The sequence below is a fragment of the Lissotriton vulgaris genome, chromosome 4_1 (assembly GCF_964263255.1).
Source record: "Lissotriton vulgaris chromosome 4_1, aLisVul1.2, whole genome shotgun sequence".
NCBI lineage: Eukaryota > Metazoa > Chordata > Amphibia > Caudata > Salamandridae > Lissotriton > Lissotriton vulgaris.
In genome coordinates, this window is record NC_141691.1 from 548,529,338 (window position 1) to 548,541,705 (window position 12,368).

The 12,368-nt window shown below is 47.5% G+C and overlaps 1 protein-coding gene across 2 annotated transcripts in view; it reads left to right on the forward strand.

Annotated features, from left to right (window-relative positions):
• The first annotated feature begins 406 nt into the window (after window positions 1-406).
• The window catches only part of SUSD5 (sushi domain containing 5), a 528,474-nt gene continuing 516,512 nt past the window's right edge, over window positions 407-12,368 (forward strand). The window contains exon 1 of one of the 2 annotated variants that reach the window (XR_015309865.1): window positions 407-693. Coding sequence is in view for 1 of the 2 variants with exons in the window: in XM_086964685.1 (XP_086820811.1) it covers window positions 615-693 (79 nt within the window). In the remaining variant the exon portion in view is untranslated. The remainder of the gene's footprint in view (window positions 694-12,368) is intronic. The other variant, XM_086964685.1, reaches the window with a different exon arrangement.

The window sequence follows — 12,368 nt, forward strand, 5'->3', positions numbered from 1 at the left end:
GCGGGCATGCAGTTGGCCTGTGGTTGCTGGGAGGCTGACTGATGCAGGGTGGACTTGGAGTTCGGTCAGAGCTGCTCTGCTCTCACCCTCCCGTGCAGCTCACTTCGCTCTGAGCCTCACCTTCACCAGCGGAAGATTAAGAAGCGCAGGATTTGAGCGACACCTTCCTGGCTGACAGCAGAATCCTCCCGGTACAAGGAGCTGCGCCCGCGCCTCGAGGGGTACAGGCGGTGCGCAGTGACATGTCTCCTGGGACCAGCCCCCAGAGATGCCCTTGCCGCTTGGCTCTGCCTCCTGTCACCGGTACCTGGAGCTCAGCGGCTCTCCCCGCCTCCCCCTCGTCGCCCTTTCCCGTCTGCTCCGACCTGACCCAGCAGCAGGCATTCAGTAACGGAGCGATGTGACTTTTCACACCAGCTGCCCATCTGCGCTGTCCGGCCCGGATAAAGCGGCTCCCAGGCTCCCGCCCGCACTGCTCCTGGTCCCTCTCCGGGAGTTCACGCGCACTTCCCACCGCCCCGTGCCCGCTGTGTCTCAGCCCCGTCCTGCCCTCCCTCAGCGAACCCCTGCCCAGGAGCACCTCACCCCCGGCCGGACCCTCAGGGCAGCGCACGATGGGTCGGCGGGACTGGCCCTGGGGGAGTCTGGCGGCCGCCGTCCTGCTGCTGAACCTCGCGGTGGTGCAGGCTGATGGTAAGCACCCCTCACTGCTCTCTGAGATGTAACGGAGCCACTGTATTATTGGGAAGGTACCAGTGGGAAGGATGTCACGCGCTTTACATACAGACAGGTGCTGAATGAAGAGACTCTGGGGCAGATTTACAAACCCCTTGCGCCACTTTTGCGTCACGTTTCCCATGTTAAAAGTGACGCAAGGGGCTTGTAAATCTGCCCCTCTATGCTTAATTTCTGTTAGTCTTCTAAGTGGTGCTTTACTGTGCACCCAAGTCTCAAATATGCCACCCCGCGAGTGCCCGCCACTGCTGCGGAAGTGTGTGAGACACTGCTGTGGGCACTCACAGTCTTGCTCTCCGCAGGGCCGGTATTCATCCTGGGGGAGTGGGCTAAAGCCAAGGGGGGAGTAGTTGCGACCAGAGAGAATGTCAGCCTGGTGCTAGAATTTGAATAAACCGGTGTTTTGAGGCAAATTAGAACGAATGACAATTGCACAGCTGCTATTTTGGTGTTGGTTCTCTTTTGCACTGATTACATTTGAAATGGATGCTGGTACATATGTAGTGAACATGCTCGTGCTCGGAGGCTGCACCAGACGGGGCGGATGGGGCTCTTGCTCCTGGTCGCGTGGTACCTTAGGGAGCTGGAGCATCGAAGGGGGCCCCGGAGCGCGCGCATCCGCCTCTCACAACCTCTGGAGGACGTTGCACATGTATCGTGATCTTAGGCGCATCCTAGACTCCACACTCACGGACACAGGACACGAAGCCCCCGAAAGTATCAATATAGTCCGTTAGATGCACATTCAGCATTTCAGTCGAAGTGAAAATCCCAGTTTACTGGTTGGTTACAAAGGGTTTTTATTTCACAGAAAAAGGCAAATATTCACCTTGAGCAAGAAGATTTGAGAAACTTAAACAATAAGATGCTCATGATTATGTGACCCCAGGCTTGGACTAATTACAGTGGTTTATTTGTAAGAAAACATAAGTGCCGGGGCTGTCGTCGGGAGGCAATTTGCACCAGTCCATTTCTCTTGTTGGCGCCGCCTAAAACAGAAACAGCTGGTAGCTATCCTTGAAAGTGGGGAGAGGATGCGGCGTAATTGGCAGATTGAACCTGAATATCGTGTGTTGTCGTTGTAATAACTTTTAAATTAAATGTCCTGCCTGGGAAAAGTGTTTTCTGCTGCATCTATTTACTCCTCATGGGTTTTGGGCATTAGATTACATATAGCCAGAAATGGGAGAACAAGAAATTGGACTGGTTAGAAAAATAAACTGAAGTTGATAAAGAAAACTAGACACCAATAATCAATTATTAATAATAACATTATAGGCCAGTTTGAGGAAGCAGCTAGAATCAACTAAAGCAGAGCATCCCAAACCTTTTGGAACCACGACCTAATTTCTAGAATGACAAATGTTCGTGGAACCACCTACCTTTACTGGACATGAGGCGGGCAGTTTCTTTAATGCAACTAAAGCATTGTGTGGTAGCGCACTGTCATTTATAGACAACACATTTTCCATTGAAATGGCCTCTAAAGTTTTCACAGACATAGAGCTTTACCGATTTAACTATATTGCAGACAAATGATGTGTGGAAATCGGATTTTAGTGTATATTTATCATTTGTGCATCATCAAGCCAAACGTCTTGATTTGTTTTGATTCTATTTAAATCTTTATTTCTACCAAACTTCAAAATTATAGAAAAAAATGCTTCATTTTTGCTTTCCTAAATGCTGAATGTGCACAGTTCATTTACAGGTATTTCATTTTGTTGTGTGTTAAGAAAACATGACAGCCTACTGCCTCTCCTGTCACACTCACTGTACCCTGGCAAGATTTTCACATAATTCACTTTACTTTTCTTTATCTTACTACATAGTGCGAGGAGTTTGTAAGCACCAATCGCCATGTTGAAAAAATAAGCAGCAATTTGTCAGTGGATATAGCCTTGCATTTGACCTCTGTCTTTGAAGCATAGCAACTGTGGCAAGATAAATATAGATGTTATAGGCATCTCTTTTGCTTGGACTTTCATGACCCACCAAAAATCAGCTGAGTCGCGACCCACAATTTGAGAAACACTGAACTATGGTTTAGTCCATATAGGACCATCTTCCTGTCTCCTGTCTATATGTGTGCTCGCATGAGTTGAGGACAAAGACCACTGCAGCAACCCAATGTAAGAAAATATAAACAGGGGACAATTTACTGGTGTTACCTTAAAAACATTGAAAAGATGACTACATATGTTGCAGCGAAGCTGCAGTTGACCGGTCTCTTAGCTGATGAGAAGTGCAGATGTGTGCTATATCAAGACCTCAGTGCCTGCCATCTATGTAGCCCACTTGCATAGTCCAGCTCCAAAGCAGCCAAAATACCACATCTATGCACCACATGCTTAGATTAACTATCATCAAATGCAAGTATATTTGATTGTATAGCCCCTCAATTATCAGAGGGTGCAGAAAAAGCAATCTCTTTACCACTGTTGGACTTGGCCCTTTTTGCAGGGTTATCCCCAAACTTTTTGCTTCTTCCTCCTATTTTTTCCTGATCTGTTGTTGTTGGTTTTATGACACTAGCCACTTTACCACTGCTGATCAGTGCTAAAGTGCATATGCTCTCTGTGTAAATTGTTATTATGATTGGTTGTCCCTGATTGGCATATTTGATTTACTGGTCGGTCCCCAGTAAAGTGCAGTAAAGTGCACTGAGTGTGCTGGGGCTGCGGCTGTTTGGCTTGGTGAATTTTGTCGCAACAGGTATTTTGCAAGAAATCATGCATCCATAGTTTTCTATGGATTCTGTTGCTAAAAAAATGTGAAAGTAATTTTTCTTAATACTTGTATGTTGAATTTTTATCGTTCTGGTCTTGTTAAGTTTAGATTACGATACTTTATTTTTTTAAACCAGACGGGTGTCCATTTGTGGTGTTATCACTGTGTTACTGTGATTGTTGGTATAAATACTTTAGGAATTGCCTTTGGTATAAGCCTGTCTGCTCGTGCCAAGCTACCAAGGGGGTGAGCAGGGGTTATCTAGAGTGTGTATCCCGTTTTCTCTGACTAGAAACAAGGGAAACTATTTAGACAAAGGTACCTACCTCTGCCAACAAAATACCCCCATTTCTAACAACCACTTACTCTCACTCTGAATTTTTCCAACTAGTCCCTTTTGCAATGGTCTGTTTCATTTTTGGCCTCTGGTAGACATCTAATACCGCAATACAAAAAAATATTAAAAATCCTTAAAAAACAAAAATAGAAGCACCATATTCATGGGCTGGATAGGATGCCTTCCTGCTCTGGGAGGTTGATTGCATGTGCAATTTAAATGGATTTTTTAATCATCAGAGGAGCCTTAGCCTTACACCATAATTCCAAGAGCCCTGTACTTCTGGGAACTTATCTGCCTCCAAAAAGCAGGGGGAAATATGCATGGAAAGTGGTTTGAAATCAGAAAGATCATGTGGAAAATGGTGTTATAATTCTACTTTCAACAATTTGTTTCCCATTTCAGATGTGAAGGCTCAGAGTTGCTTGGTAAAGATGGTGCCATCCCATGTGCAGTATTAGCAGCCTTAAGAATTGGCTACTGGTAATCAGGACCTTAGGGGCATATTAGCAAGAACCTCGTTAAAATTATCACTGTTTTAGCGGCAGGAAACTGCTGCTAAAACGGCGATAATCGGCTTGCTAATATGCATTATAGAATTCCAATCGAAGCCCAGGTTAGATGTGCAGGACATCTAACCTGTGCTTCTATTAGAAGTAGCAAAACAGCGATAATTTTAACGAGGTTCTGTCTAATATGCCCCTTAGTTTTTAGGTCTCGGCCTGGGGTGAGCAGCGCATGCGCTGCTCTCGCCATGGCGAGAGACTTTTGAAATCAATACAGATTCCAGGCTTGTACGCGGTGGGACAGAAGATGTGCACGCGGGGATTGGATGCTTTACTGGTGGCATGATACTCAGGGGACTTTTTTTTTGCTGCCACTAAAGCATCCAGTCCCTGCATGCACATCTTCTGTCCGCCCTGTAAAGAGATGTACACGAGCACGCGCATGGCGGCCTGCGTACGGACAAGAGATGTGCACGTATGCACATGGCGGCGTGTTTTCGCTTTCCCTCCCTCCCCCCAGGCCTGCGTGCACAGAACCGCTCCTGATGGTGCAAACAAAGAGTATTCTTTTTGGGAGCTATTTTTAGATCAGTCACACAAAATGGCCCTCAGGTCTATCAAAGGAATGAGAGAGAAATGAAGAGGCTGACCAGAAGGAGAGGGGGATTTCCCTTTAAAGGACAGTTTCCCTCACCCACCAGAGGTGGCATGCTTCATCATCGGGAATCCACCTTGCACCATGACGCCTAGTCATGGTGCGGGCTACGACCCCCTCACTGTGAGGGAGGAGCTCAGGGATGTTTTAGTTTTCAGAGGGGTAATTACTAAAACCCGATGTGAGATACCAAGGTGTAGTGAGTGGTGCAGTGCTAGTGGTGGAGTGTGTAAACTAACTACAAGGTTTACCACATTGCTTTATACTGGCTGCTTTGTGCTAGTAATAAAAACAGCAAGAGGAAGAATGTATGGCTAGAACCATTAGTTTGTCACACTGTCTGGCAATGTGTAATAATAAATAAATAATATTAAATAAAACAGTATTGGCAAAGGGTGTAGGTTAGGGTATTGTAATGTTGAGAGCCCCGGGCCTATACAAGTCAAGTCAAGTCATAGAATTTATATAGCGCACTACATACCCAGAGGGTCTCAAGGCGCATAAGGAGGGGTGGGGAATCACTTGTCAAATATCCACGTTTTAAGTTGCTTTCTGAATGCTAGGTGGTTCTGGGTAAGGCGAAGGTGGGTGGGAAGTGAGTTCCAGGTTTTAGCTGCTAGGTAGGAGAAGGATCTACCTCCCATGGTGGTCTTGTTGATGCGAGGTACAGTGGCAAGGGCTTGGTTGGAAGATCGAAGCTGGCGGGAGGGGGTGTAGAAGGACAGTCGTGTGTTGAGGCATTCTGGTCCGATTTCGTATAGTGCTTTGTGTGCGTGGGTAAGGAGCCGGAAAGTGATCCTCTTATTGACGGGAAGCCAGTGGAGGTTTTTCAGGTGATCAGAGATATGTTCTTTACGCGGGATGTCTAATATGAGCCTGGCTGAGGCGTTTTGGATTCGCTGGAGTTTTTTCTGGAGTTTGGCGGTAGTCCCGGCGTAGAGGGTGTTTCCATAGTCCAGTCGGCTCGTGACCAGAGCGTGGGTGATCGTTTTCCTAGTTTCGGTGAGGATCCAACGAAATGTTTTTTTGAGCATGCGAAGAATGTTGAAGCAGGATGAGGAGACGGTGTTGACTTGTCTGTTCATTGAAAGTGAGGAGTCCAGGATGACGCCCAGCTTTTGTAGGCCGCAACTGCTTTATTGTCTTCAATGAAGTTCTCCACATTACATAGTTCTAACCTAGATTAAGGATATATCCTGATTGTATTTAATTAAATCTTAGAAAACTGGAAAATCCAACCCCTTTACAGATGTGAGAGATTGTGATGTAGAGCTTTCTGGCTCTCATCTCTGCAGCCATCTGATTAGTGCACTGTTGAAAATAATTGTGTTTTGCTATGGATATAATCATATTAGAAATAATGGAACTTTCATCACAGTAGTCATAGAGATATGTAGACACCTGCGAGCGTTTGCTCTTTTGAGGCATTTGGAGATGTGTGTATATATGCGCATTTTTATAGTGCGGACCTAGCAAATGGAAGTAGAGTGCTTTACAGGGTGATTTAATAAGTAATTGGAGCGAATGCTGATATCTGAGAATGGGGGCTGTTTGTTGTGGTGTAGTGTTATTTTAAAAGTTGTATTTCCATCTCTTTCCTAAATTGTCCTAATGGATACAGAGATGTTGTTCCCGATTCTTGCTGAATAAATGCAAAATTTCTTTTGCCTCGTTTTTTTCTTTTCTGCACTTCGCCTCTATTGTAATGGTGCCCGGCTGATGGTGGGCCAATACCCACCAGAGATAGTGAGTTTGTTAGCTGTAAAGGATAGTGGTGCCAGTTTTTTGGGCATTGTAAATGATACAAATTCTCAAGGGGGCAAGATGAGTTCCATCAAGGTGTGTTATAAGACAGTTGCGGACCATAATGTGCATGAGTTGTGCGCGGCACACACATGCGCACTCACTTTCACCAATCCACTCACAAAAGCACATACATACTCACACCCATCCACATGCATACACACTCACACTCATTCACAAGTGTATGCACATGCACTCACCATTCACAAGCCCACACCCATGCACAGCATGCATGTTTAGATACACATACATAGACATATGCATGCAACATTCAACAAGCACTTACTGGGCTGCAGCATTGACCTCAGGTGGTGGGAAGGAGAAGAAGAAAGTCCTCAGTAGTTCCTGGAGTCTTCAGGGAATGAAGGGACAAATGGAATATCCCACCGCCACCTCTCATTGGCTGACCATCTCATGTGTCTGCCAAAGAGAGAAGGATCTTCTCTAAATCCTCTTAGAATCGTGTGGGATCAGTGACACCTACTGATCCCACCCACTATGTAATCAAGCGTCATTAACAGACAGTCAGTCCTAGGCACTTCAGGGGTTAAACCAGAAGCACCCAGGTCTGATTCTATCACTGACGCTCCCCTATGTCATAAGGGGGAGGACTTCACAGGGCTTTGCTGGGCTGATCAGGTCGCTCGCTCAGGGCTGTGAAATCTTCAGCCTGGCAAAGCTACTAGTCTAAGGCTTCCAGATGCCTGTGTATTGCTACATACGATGTGCTTGCTGATGTGGTGAGGGCCTGCCAGGTTGACCTTTGCTCAGTCTGACAAACATTCATCATGCTTTGGAAAAGAGGAGGACGAAATCCTGGAGCCCTTAATGACAGCCCCCCTCCCCCCCCCAGCGTGAGATCTTCCATTAGATTCCCTTAATTAGATGACACAACCTCCAGCATTTCTCAGTGGTGTTCTCAGTGAGCTGATCGTGGTAACGCAATATAAACTGATTTAACAGGATCTGTAATTCAAAGATAGGTGTACAGCTCCAAATGAGGGTCCTCTGGGACCACTGCTTTTTAGGTCTCGGTAATATCCGGTCTGCCGAAGGCAGACCGGAAGTCCGAGAATTAATGTCAGTAAGAGGGCTGCTTTATCCCTCCCTCTTTTTGGCTCTCCCTCCATTGGCTGGCTTCCTAAACGGAGGCCAGTCATTGGAGGAGAGAGCCATCCCTCCGAATAGGCTCCGTCTTTTTCCGATTTGGGGGCGTCATTTTTGCTGTTCTTTAGCTCGTGACGTAGCCCGTCACTCAGGACAGCAAAACCACGCCCCCAAATCCGAAAAATATCGTAAGCTTATGGGCGCCATTTTCTCTGCACAGTAAGATGAGGTAGGTTGCCTGCTCCCACTGTTTGTAGCTCCCGCCCCCTCCCGGTGTTCGTGGTTCCCGCTGTCCCCCCTCCCGCTGTTCTTGCCTACCGCTGCCCCCCCTCCAGCCCCCTCCCGCTGTTCGTGGCTCCCGCTGTCCCCCCTCCCGCTGTTGTAGTCACGTGCTCTTTGTTCTTTAAACCGGGCAATGTCATGTCCTGTCGTGGCTAGACTACATTCCGAGCCTTGCACTTTGGTTCCAATCGTTTGCACACGATCACACATTCCATGAGCATCTATGAAGATTTGCACTGTGTTGCACCGCACGCGCTTTAGCAGCGGATCATCGGGGTACGGTGGGGAGGCATGGAATCCGAATCGTCTGCACGTGCGATGACTCGGTGCAGGTACTGACTGCATAAGGTGTCGTCCCGCTGGGTTGCCTCCTTCAGCCTTTGACTTCCGTCGCTTCAGAACCTTCAGCGACCTGTCTGTGACACTGTCACTAACACCTCGGCTCAGCCGCGACGAGCCTTTCAGTCTCACTCTATTCCTACTGGCGGACTTCTTTCAGTGCATCATTTTCGGATGCTTTTAGCAGTGCCTTCGCCTCAGTATAGAATCTGGCATGGACCACGCTAGTAGCATGCAGCCCCAGTGTGAAACCTATTCTTTATGTACTTCATGGGAGCGTATGTCTTCTTGCCCCCCCCCCCCTCCCCAACATTTCCATTGCTTTCTGCATCCCTCCTCCACGGCCTGGGTTTTTTAAGCACCCAATACCTCATCGGCAGCGCTATCACAAATTTAATTTTCCCGTTTTTTTTAAGGGCCCGGCAGCCATAATGCATCTGTAGGCTTCACTGTTCTCATTAGGGTGGTCCCTGTTCGTGGCTCCCGCTGTCCCCCCTTGTGGTAGGTCGCCTGCTCCCGCTGTTTGAAGCTCCTGCCCCCTCCCGCTGTTCGTGGCTGCCGCTGTCCCCCCTCCCGCTGTTCTTGCCTACCGCTGTCCCCCCTCCCGCCCCCTCCCGCTGTTCGTGGCTCCCGCTGTCCCTCCTCCCGCTGTTCGTGGCTCCCGCTGTGGTAGTCACGTGCTCTTTGTTCTTTAAACCGGGCAATGTCATGTCCTGTCATGGCTAGACTACATTCTGAGCCTTGCACTTTGGTTCCAATCATTTGCACACGATCACACATTCCATGAGTATCTATGAAGATTTGCACTGTGTTGCACCGCATGCGGCTTTAGCAGCGGATCATCGGGGTACGGTGGGGAGGCATGGAATCCGAATCGTCTGCATGTGCGATGACTCGGTGCAGGTACTGACTGCATAAGGTGTCGTCCCGCTGGGTTGCCTCCTTCAGCCTTTGACTTCCGTCGCTTCAGAACCTTCAGCGACCTGTCTGTGACACTGTCACTAACACCTCGGCTCAGCCGTGACGAGCCTTTCAGTCTCACTCTATTCCTACTGGCGGACTTCTTTCAGTGCATCATTTTCGGATGCTTTTAGCAGTGCCTTCGCCTCAGTATAGAAACTGGCATGGACCACGCTAATAGCATGCAGCACCAGTGTGAAACCCATTCTTTATGTACTTCGTGGGAGCGTATGTCTTCTTGCCCCCCCCCTCCCCAACATTTCCATTGCTTTCTGCATCCCTCCTCCACGGCCTGGGTTTTTTAAGCACCCAATACCTCATCGGCAGCGCTATCACAAATTTAATTTTCCGTTTTTTTTAAGGGCCCGGCAGCCATAATGCATCTGTAGGCTTCACTGTTCTCATTAGGGTGCTCCAAGATTAGCAATAAATAAAACAGAAAAACATGGCTGCACCATCGTGACCCGCATAGGTGATGACACAGGCGCCTGCATACACGATGGTGCTGTTGGCGGTGGGAGGTGGGGGCAGGGTTGTTAGCAGATGCTGCTCAACAACAGCAAAATAACCAACAACAGCAAAATAATGTAATTTTTTATTTTGCTGATGCGAAACTGCATTGAAAACAAAACACTGGCGAAAGCAAAAGGCAAGACCTGTTGACTTTGCTAACGCTTGTTTGTGTCTAGCTACATACAAAGAGCTTTAGGCGTCTGTAGACTGTAGCCATGCTTAATGACTTTCCCACAGCGCCTGTCCCTGGGCCCATTTTTAGGTCTCGGTAATATCCGGTCTGCCGAAGGCAGACCGCTTCGGCAGACCGGAAGTCCGAGAATTAATGTCAGTAAGAGGGCTGCTTTATCCCTCCATCTTTTTGGCTCTCCTTCCATTGGCTGGCTTCCTAAATGGAAGCCAGTCATTGGAGGAGAGAGCCGTCCCTCCGAATAGGCTCCGTCTTTTTCGGATTTGGGGGCTTCATTTTTGCTGTTCTTTAGCTCGTGACGTAGCCCGTCACTCAGGACAGCAAAACCACGCCCCCAAATCCGAAAAATATCGGAAGCTTATGGGCACCATTTTTCTGCACAGTAAGATGAGGTAGGTCGCCTGCTCCCGCTGTTCGTAGCTCCCGCCCCCTCCCGCTGTTCGTGGCTCCCGCTGTCCCCCCTCCCGCTGTTCTTGTCTACCTCTGTCCCCCCTCCCGCACCCTCCTGCTGTTCGTGGCTCCCGCTGTCCTTCCTCCCGCCCCCCTCCCACTGTTCGTGTATCCGATTCTTCACCAGGTGGCAACTTTGCCATGGCAACAGTAATCTGGAGCCTTCCCGTCCTCCATGTAAGAGTTGGACAATGCCAGCAGATAGCATATTGAATGACTAAACACGGGTCCCTCTTTTTTAAGTGCTCCAACAAAACATGACGTGCACCAATAGCTCCGAGTACTTTAAACACAGACGAGGTACTTAAGAATCCACAGTAGACCACAGTAGATATGTTCTTCTAGTTCTGATCGTGAACAATTGATCTGTAGTCGCTGAAAAAATACGGGAACAATAGATTGTGTTGGTAAGCATTATCAGCTCGGATTTATTACAACACCTTCTTAAAACAATAATTTACTATCTGAGTTTACAGTAGTTTGATATAGTTTGCGTCCTAAGCAGTAGTCCTCTTCACCGGAAGTTAAAAAAACTCACGTTGCAGTTAAAACGAAAAAGTTATGCCCTGTACAGCGTTCTATACTCCAAATGTCTAACTATTAACAACTTTAATGATATGGTGGTGAACAAAATGTCCGCAGTGATGCGCAATATGGCACATAAGGGAATATGCTAATGAAACTCGAAACCATAATGTGTGCTTAGATTCACATACTATCATGAATCATAGAATGCAGATCCATATATGTTTCTAATAGTCACAATTATTTTGCTTTAATATAAAATGAGCATTTTAATGGAGTGACAACTCTAACATTGCTCTCATAAAGGTTTGGATGTTGTTTTGTGTGGCTCGTTAAGGTGAGCAGCCCTGAGAGGCGCAGCCATGTCCCCCTTGTTGGGGCCCAGTGGCGCGCGGTGCTCCGAGCAGGATGGTGTGTCATTGTACACTGGTGCAGTCGCTGCACTGCTCACTGCTCTCCGAGGGTGACGTGCATTGAGACCGCCTATTACTGTCAGTGTTTGTTCTATTTAGCATCCACAATGAACACCTACTATGATTTGCATTTTCGATCGGAGTTTCAGAATTAGCAAAGAGTTGGTCCCATTGCGATTGCCATCCGGATCTGGTATGCACTCACACATTTTGCTTACTGCTATAGCTTCTGGTAGCTCGTTCGTACTCGTCAGACTCTTAGTATACGTTACAGGGATAGGTTTGGGAGTTTCCCGTCTGAATCAGGATTGGTTTATTCATCTCTATGTGCCCTAGTACTCGGTTACCATCGTTGAAGCCTTTTCTAGAAATTCAACACAAAATGGGATAGATTTGATTGGTTTCTGGAAAGTCTGGAAAGACTTGTGATTTCTTTCTCTCGTGTCCTGCTTCAATGCTCCCCTCCTCTAAACACACACCGCACCCATGCACTCCTTGTTACTCCCTCATCTTTCCCCCCAACTTCGTCCATTGCTTCCCGCCATCTATTCCCCGACTATTCTAACTCACTTTCACTCCCTTTCACTACCTCACTCTCTCTCTATCTCACTACATCACAACCTCACTCTCTGTTTCTATCTCACTACCTCAGAACATCCCTCTCCCTCACTACCTCACTCTTTCACTGCCTGACTCTCTCGGTCTCTCACTACCTCACTCTCTATCTACATCACTCTCTATCTACCTCACTCTCTATCTATCTCACTCTCTATCTACCTCACTCTCTATCTACCTCACTCTCTATCTACCTCACTCTCTCTCT